Source organism: Propithecus coquereli, unplaced genomic scaffold (assembly GCF_000956105.1).
Source record: "Propithecus coquereli isolate 6110/MARCELLA unplaced genomic scaffold, Pcoq_1.0 Scaffold295, whole genome shotgun sequence".
NCBI lineage: Eukaryota > Metazoa > Chordata > Mammalia > Primates > Indriidae > Propithecus > Propithecus coquereli.
Genome location: NW_012148563.1, coordinates 3,808,216 through 3,816,245, shown reverse-complemented (window position 1 = coordinate 3,816,245; position 8,030 = coordinate 3,808,216). Strand labels below are relative to the sequence as shown.

The 8,030-nt window shown below is 52.7% G+C and overlaps 1 protein-coding gene across 1 annotated transcript in view; it reads right to left on the bottom strand.

Annotated features, from left to right (window-relative positions):
- Window positions 1-5,854, bottom strand: part of TRAF3IP1 (TNF receptor-associated factor 3 interacting protein 1) — a 69,374-nt gene extending 63,520 nt beyond the window's left edge. Inside the window, exons 1-3 of the mRNA XM_012648830.1 lie at window positions 5,732-5,854; window positions 2,253-2,321; window positions 1,660-1,821 (exon numbers count right to left, since the gene is read on the bottom strand). Of these exons, the coding sequence (XP_012504284.1) occupies window positions 1,660-1,821; window positions 2,253-2,321; window positions 5,732-5,854 (354 nt within the window). The remainder of the gene's footprint in view (window positions 1-1,659; window positions 1,822-2,252; window positions 2,322-5,731) is intronic.
- Window positions 5,855-8,030: the final 2,176 nt, after the last annotated feature.

Genomic DNA, 8,030 nt, shown 5'->3' with positions numbered 1-8,030 from the left:
CTTTTAAAAACTGAAAAAAAAGATATGATCTAATTCCAGTCCCATCAAGTGCAAAAATTCCTTCTCCAGCATCCCTGACAGCCATCTACAGTCCCTGATACCTCCGGTCAGGAGTCCTGCTCACTCACACACTCCCTCCACAAGCAAGCACTGAGTGACTGCGACAAGCCCAGCTCCACGGGCCCCGGACACACCAGGGACCGGGGCAGACAGAAAATATAATAGTCAAATGTCAATAGGCTGTGGGGACTTGATGGGGGCACCTAAGTCAGCCTGGAAGGAGGAAAGACCAGGGCTCAGGGAAGGGCTCACAGACCGCTGCTGCCAGGTGGGGCTGGAGGAGGAAGGCACCTCAGGCCCCAAGAAACCAGCCTGCACTGAGGTAGGAGGCACAGCAAGGGAGCATGCCCAGTGCCGACTTCAGGGGTGAGCAGTGATCAGAATGGAGGGGCACAGGTGTAGGTACAAGAAAAGGGCCTGAAAGGAAAAAACTAGCAGCAGGTCTCTAGGGGCCTCATGAGCCACACCACAGAGCTGGCTGTGCCCGGAGGACAACCAGCACACAGCAAAAGATGCAGCGGGGAAGACGGGAGTCAGATTTACTTTTCAGAAAGGTGAGCAAGATGAAGGCTACAGGAGCAGGGAGCAAGGAGGCTGGGGACAGAAGTCAACATACTGGCAAAACCAGCTTCAAGCCTCTAAGCCCAAGTTGTGGGCCTGTACCAGGGTAAGGGTCTCTCAAGACCTCCTAGAGGACAGCCTGAGTTCACTATGCACCCCTACACCCCACTGCTGTTACATAGACTGAAACCCACCTGTTCCCATTTTGGTAACCTCTAAGGTTAGCCCCCAGCCAACCACCCACTGGGTACAGGAAGGGCTGTGTTAATTTTACTCCGGGTACAGGTCCAACTCCACTCCTCCACGAGGGCTACTTGGCCTGACAAAGAAGGCAGGCCCTGGGGGTGACCTCCTCCAACATCCAGGCAAACATGGCCCAGGCTCAACCTAACCAGAAGGCCTGACACCCAAGTTTCCAGCCCACAGTGAGAAGCTCAGGAAGGCACAAATCTACTCCTGTACGACTGACACAGGATTCCTTTTAAGACAGTATAGCTCTTCAGACAGCAACCAGGAGACAGACGAATGGTGGCAGAGTGGGAAGAAGGGAAGAAAAGAAGAAAGGAGGCAGAGAGGGAGGGACGGAAGGAGGTAGACACCAGAGGCTGGGAATGCAAGACGAGAAGAGAAACTCCCATATGAACAGGGAAGAGGAAAAGCAGCTGCTGCAGCCCCCCTAGCCCTGGCTAGGCCACCTGTCCTCAAAGGAGGCCCCAAAGAAGGAAAGAGGGCTTGGAAGCCTGGGCATGCAGCCTCCAGCCACCAGGCCTGAAGCAAAGTGCCTGTAAAGTTCCCTATTTCATACTTACAGCTTGAAGAACTTGTGTATAACATAGCCTTGTTTGCTTTATTATTCAGTTTTAAATCACTGTCTGTAACTCTGGGGCTCCAGAACAGGTGGGATCACATGCAAAGCACAGCGTTCAACACACACCACTGAAACTCTTCCTTAAGCCATCCCACTAAATGTAAGACACTCACCCTCCACTACTTGTTACTCACATTGGTAAGTTCAAAACGCCAGTACTACAGCATTACCTTGTTGAGACAGCATTTTCCAATTATCTGGAGTAGCTCATTTGTTCTTTCAGGCTCATGCCCGGCCACAATTCGGGCTGGTTTTGCTGATAATGGCTCTCCTGAAACCAGTACAACCACGTCTATGGCCTTCTGTAGGAAGCTAATTTTTGCATCCTTATCCTGAAATGTTTCCATTTAAAATACGAACATTAAAATACTTCAAAGAGTTTGTATTATTTTCAGTTTGTTAATAGACACAAGATAGATCCTGTTTATTAAAAAGCTATTTTCAGATTTATGACAAATTTTAAAATACTGACCTTTTATAACGAAACAAAAACGATTCACTAAAGTTTTTAATTTAGTGATGGGCTAGTATTAACCTTTGAAATATTAATTCCATTTTTCAGTGAATAAAATTGCATGATATGCAGTTGCCACAAATGAGAAAATAAAATGATAAAGGTATGTACATCAATCCACGAACAGACCTTGTATTCCAACCATATTTCAGCATATAAATGATACATGCCACAGTACACAGCCTGTGAAAAGTCCCCACACATGAAGGAGAGGGGTGGGGAGGCAGGAGGAACCCCACGCAAACCTACCTTCACGTTATCAGACTTCATCTCAGCATCTGTGTAGAGGCCCTTCATGAAACCAGTCATTCTTATCACCTGCAAAAGATAAAGAGAGGCCATCACAAACCCTCAAAAGACAGCCTCTTCATCAGCCTCATCCACTGAACCCCTGTCAGAATCCACCCACTTACTCAACAAATACCTGACACCTACTACGCCGGGTGTTGGGCCAGGCAGAACCCGGCCTGGTCCTCACAGAGCTCAATCTGGCTACGGGGACGGACAGGGAAAGATTACAAACACCTTGCAGGTGCTAAGGAAGCACACAGGATTGTACCTGATCCACACTCGGGGAGGGGGCGGGGTGTCAGGGAAGGCTTCCCATGAGAAATCATGAACTGGGTCCAGAAGGCTTACAGAAGAGTTGGGGGAGGGGGCACTTCAGAAGCACGTGCCAGACAAAGAAATAGCCTGTACCAGGTCCACGGCCCCCGAAGGATCCTGTTTTAGGGACTGAAAAAAGTTTGGGCGGCAGGAACCTGAAGCCAGAGATACACGGGCCTGACCTAGTGGTTCTTGGGGCCATTCAGTAACAGGAACTTAGCCTAAGGCCCAAAAGGAGGCCCAGGACAGTTTTAAGGTGGGGAGGGACCTGACCGCAAGAGTCCCTCAGGTGCAGTGGAGGAAATGGATTCCAGAAAGAAAAGCAACTTTTTAGCCTGGGTTTCTAAAACTGGAAGTTCCAGTGGGGTCCTGCTTCTCACTACCTGTTGTTAGTCACTTCTTAGGAGACTGGGGTGAGAGCACCCCATCATTTTCGTTCTCTCCCCACCTCCCCTCCCCTCAGGTAACCTGTACCTCCTAATTACCCCTAAAATCAGCTTTTAGGGCAGTGATTTTTTCTGTTCCTTCCCACCCCAGGGCCTGGGTTCTCTCAGACCATAGTTTTTAGAAACGTGGTAGGTTACTATAAAACCAATATAATGGGTAGCAACAGGCATTTTTTACAAAACGAAACAGAACAGCTGGGTCCCTTCCTCAACAGGCTGCGTGGTATGTAGTAAGAACAGGTAATGCCTATACATGTGTGTGCCAGGTCAGGTATTATTACTGTGAGACATGTTTTAAAAACAAGATAGTCCCACCCTAATATCAGCCTCCTTCTCTGGAATCAAGCTACAACTACTTAATTTGCATCATGTTAGCCATTAATTAATCTAGAAGTTTTCGTTCCACACCAAACTTCTTGAGAGCCATGCTACTGTTTTTCTTAAGAAGACAGGTGGAATATTAAGAGCATCCTGCATTTAAATATTGCTCTAACTTTTCACTCTGTCTTTCTTGGGGTTTTCTCAAGATGCTAGCAGTTAAAATTGTAAGCAATAATTCTAAATGACAAGAGACATTAATGTCACAGAATCAATGCTTAGCTTAATGAAAGAGGTAGTTACTAATATGGCAATTTGAATGCAATATTCAGGGACAGTAATGAATTTTCATAGGGCTGGGAGCTACAGCTCACACCTGTAATTCTAGCACTTTGGGAAGCTGAGGTGGGAGGCTGAGGCCAGGAGTTCGAGACTGCATGTCTGCAAAAAACAGAAAAATCAGCCAAGTGTAGTGGCCTGTGTCTGTACTCCCAGCTACTGGGGAGACTGAGGCAGGAGTTTGAGGATTCAGTGAGCTATGATGACACCACTGCACTCTAGCTGGGTAGATAGAGCAAGACTCTGTCTCACACACACACAAAAAATTTTCGTAGGAGGCTCTCCACCTATTATCTGAAAATGCCTTCCAGTATGTCAGTCCTTCTAACATCTTCATCAAGTAGGTGACAATAACGTATTTATCTTTAGACAGGTAGCGAAATTAACTTCAGCGTTACATTAGTGGAAAAGTCTGCGGAAGAAAATCGTTCCACACAACCTGTCTACCTGACCCACAGAGTCAGTGCCCACTTGAATGTTCCTCTTCCTCCCCCATGACGACGCCCTCCAGCCAACCACCAGGTAGTCACTGAGCTGCCACCCCAAGGCCCGCAGGATGAGGCACACACCCTGCGTCTCCCTCCTATAGCTCTGCATTCCGTGCGGCAGACAGGACTAACACAGAAGACAAAAGGTTTTGGAGGCCACAGCTATGGTGGATCGGGCTCGCATCTGGGCCTAACTCTTACTTGTTCTCCCCAGGTCAGAGGATAGACCCTGCCTACTTTCTAGGGTGTTGGTGATGCAGCACACTGTCCTGCTCCCACAGGGCCCCCGCACAGCCCGGACAGGCTGCGCCGCAAGTGCTGCATTAGCTGGAGGAGGGGGAGAAGACCACTGCAGACAGCCCTTGGGATGTGGGTGGATTCTGGAGCATTTTTAAGCACAAGCAGGGTTTTAAATAGAGTCACACATTCCGGGAGAGCACACGTTATAAGCTAAGGTGAGAGGGCAGAAGTGAGTAAAGCCAAGTCTCTGGAAGAATAAAGTGCCCAACCGGTGGAAAAGAGTGAGAAAGTTTGAAGACCACCACCGGAAGCCGGCAAGTTCAAACTCACTCCTAAACCCCGAAGAGTTCCCGAGTGCCCTCAGGGGCACCATGGAAATGGGCACTGCCCCCCTCTGTGGCGACACACCTGAGAGTTACCAGGAGCCTTGGCAGATTCCATTCAACAGGGAGTGTTTATCGTGTAATTTCTATGTACCTTGCCTGGTGCGGTTCACCCGAGATGAGCTCACAAATAGGCTGCAGTCTCTGCCACTGAGGAATTCACCAACCTCAAGCCGGCAAAAGCCGGACAACCAATTTCAATTGGTGCATGTGGTGCAGTTTATCGACAAATACTAAACTGCTCTCTTACCGTTTTTCCTGGCAGGTACCCCTACAACCACCTCTGATAAATTCACCCAATAGTATTTATTAACGCGGTGTGGAGGGAAACTGGGGGCTGGGGGGAGTAGAGAGAAAACTAATCCCATTCTCCCAAGATTTATGGAGCACCTTCCACGTGCTACCTGCTGCAGGGTACGGGAGAGGACTGTCACAGGGTTGGGGTCGGGCGACACAAAACCAGCTCTGGCAGGCAGAATGGAAGACGTGCTCTAAAGAGATACACAGGGAGGCGGGAAAGAAAGAAGAATGCTCCCTCGGGGGGCCGGGAGCCTCCCCGTAAGAGGCGGCCCAGGGGGACAGTGAGGGCGAGGACCTCCGTGCAGGGGGCACCGCAGAACTGGGCCTACTGGTCACCGCTCGGACTGCAGGCCGGGCTCCCGGGACAGGGGCCGCTCAAGCTCGCCCCGACCCCAGCCTCTGACCTTGACTGGGTCCCTGACCCCGACCCTGGGCCGACCAGCACCCCGGCCCAGATCCGGCCCCCGGCCCCGGCCCCCACCCCGCACCCCGACCCAGATGACGGCCCAGCGCCGGACCTCCGACCCGCACCCTGACCCCGGCCCACACCCGGGCCCCGGCCGGCACCCGGCCCTGACCGGACCCCGGCCCCGACCCCGGGCGCCCACCTCCGTGATGATGTCGTGCAGGTAGCGGAACGGGGGCTTGCTCAGCAGCTTCTCCGTCAGAGGCGGCCTCCGGATCACCTTGCCCAGCGCCTCCTGCGTCCGCCTCACCACTGCCGCGTTCATGGCGGCGCCCGCTGCCCGGCTGGCCGCCCGCGCCCTCCGTCGGCCCGGCCGAGCCTAAGCCCGGGTCCCTGGCCGCCGCCGGCCCCGCCGCCGCCGCCGGGCCCCGCCGTGACGCGCCGCTTGGGTTTCCATCCCACAGTGCACCGGCGCCCGCCACGGCGCCTGCGCGGCGGCCTCAGGGCGTTCGGTCGCCAAGGCTGCGCGGCCTTAGCAACGGACGCGCCGCGCCGCGCCCGGCCGCGGGAGGACTGGTCGGTGCACGGGCTGTGTCGCCCTCTCGCGGCCGGGAAGGCGGGCGCTCGCCCTCGTAGGCGGCCCGGGCAACAGCTGCCTGACTTCCGAGACTGCGCTGCCTGCCTCACAGTCCAAGGGTCGCGTAGGCGTCGGTTCACCGGAGGGGGGCAGGACTGTGTTACCCCAGAGACACGGAATAGAAAATACACCGTCCTGCCTGGCACTTGATGTGGCTTCTGGGTCTTCTGTAACTCCTTGTTCTTCAGTCTATCATGTTTCTGGCTGCCTTCGAGATTTTATTTTTATCAGTGGTTTGCCAGAAGGTTGCACGTGATGTATCCATTAATAGATGCGAGGGTCTTTTTCACCTAAAATTTATATTATTCCACAGCCCGTGGAGAGCAGGGGGCCACGGGGCCGAAGGAGGCCCTGTGGAGGCCCGGAGGGCAAGGGCCTGACTGCTCTCGGGACTGCCTGAGCATCAGGGCCTCTGAGAGCATCCGGGACAAGGAAGCAGAGTCACCCAACCCTGCCACGAGCCGGACTCAGGGGAGGTGGCCCTGGAGCAGACACACGTCCCTGGACACTGCAGCCTTCGGGGGGCACGGATTCTGCCCTAGGCCAGCAGGTCCGAGAAGATGCAGCTAAGGATTCCTGACTCCAGGAAAGAGACCTGGAACCGAGGCCTCCCGGGGGCCGGGGTAGAGGGTGTGAGTGGGGGGTACAGAGGCCCCCTGAGCCCACAGTTCTGAAGGCTCCAGACTGGGAGGGGGGCCATGCAGCCTAAATTACCCCTGAGCTTCTCAGAGTCATAAAAGCTCTGGGGAGAAAGGCAGAGAACACAAAAAAGAATCATTCATAAAAAAAGATAATTGATTAAAGGACTATAGAAAATCACAACAAAGAAAGTGTTTGAAACGGAAAAGGCAGGCAGGAGACGCTTTTGAAATAAGCAGTTTCTGAATGAATGCTAACCACGGCTATGACTCACTCCAGGATAGAGACCCACAAAGCAAGGTGCCTTCCAGGCCCTACCTCCCCTCACCTGGAGACAAACATTCCCAGAGACAAAGGCCTGGGGAGGCTGACTTGTCCCCACCTCATGAACTCCACATCTGCAAGAGCCCAGGATGTGGGTCAGGACGGGGAAGGGCGGTTGAGGGGGGTGTTGGGGAGCAGGCACCAGGTCGTAGAAGTCCTGCAGCTCTGCGGTTGGCCTCACCAGCCCTGGACCCACAAAGACAGTGGGGGCTGACGCCAGAGCTACCAGATAAAGTGCAGGATGTCCACTTCCATTTGAATTCCAGACAAACAATTTTTTATAGTACAAGAATATCCCAAGCAATATTTGTGACATCCTTATACTAAAAGATTTTTCAGTTTTTATTTGAAATTCAAATTTAGCTGAGCATGCTGCATTTTTATTTACTAAGTCTGACAACCCTAGCCATGGGAGCCAATGTGTGACCACTGGGCAGAAGGTAGGTGAACTAGGCCCAGGAAGCCCAGCAAAAACAGATTTCTCCCACAGGTAGGAGGACTTTCTTGTGATTGCTGTGGCTATTTCCCCAGCTTGGGTACAAAAGAAGGTCCCCAACTTCCCAAAGTCCAGCTCAGATGTTCTTGCCCCATCACTGAGTCTCTATTTCTGTCTCGTGCAAGCAGAGGGCCCTGTGGGTGCCACAAAGAATGGGGAGGGAAATACACAGTGAGCAGACCATAATACTAGGAGCTCTCCCTGCTGCAGTCCTAGCAGTGCGGGAGTCCACTGCTCTCCCTCTCGCCAGGAGGCTCTCGTGACTTTGAAGGGGTTGGGGTCTGGTTCCCATTGTCCCCAAAGGCCTCTGAGCAACTCGTGCCGATTTCACAATCTTTCAGCCCTGCTGGTCAGTGGCTTCTCTTGGGTGAGGGGTATAAGGTCTGCCTCTTCAGGCAGCCTGGG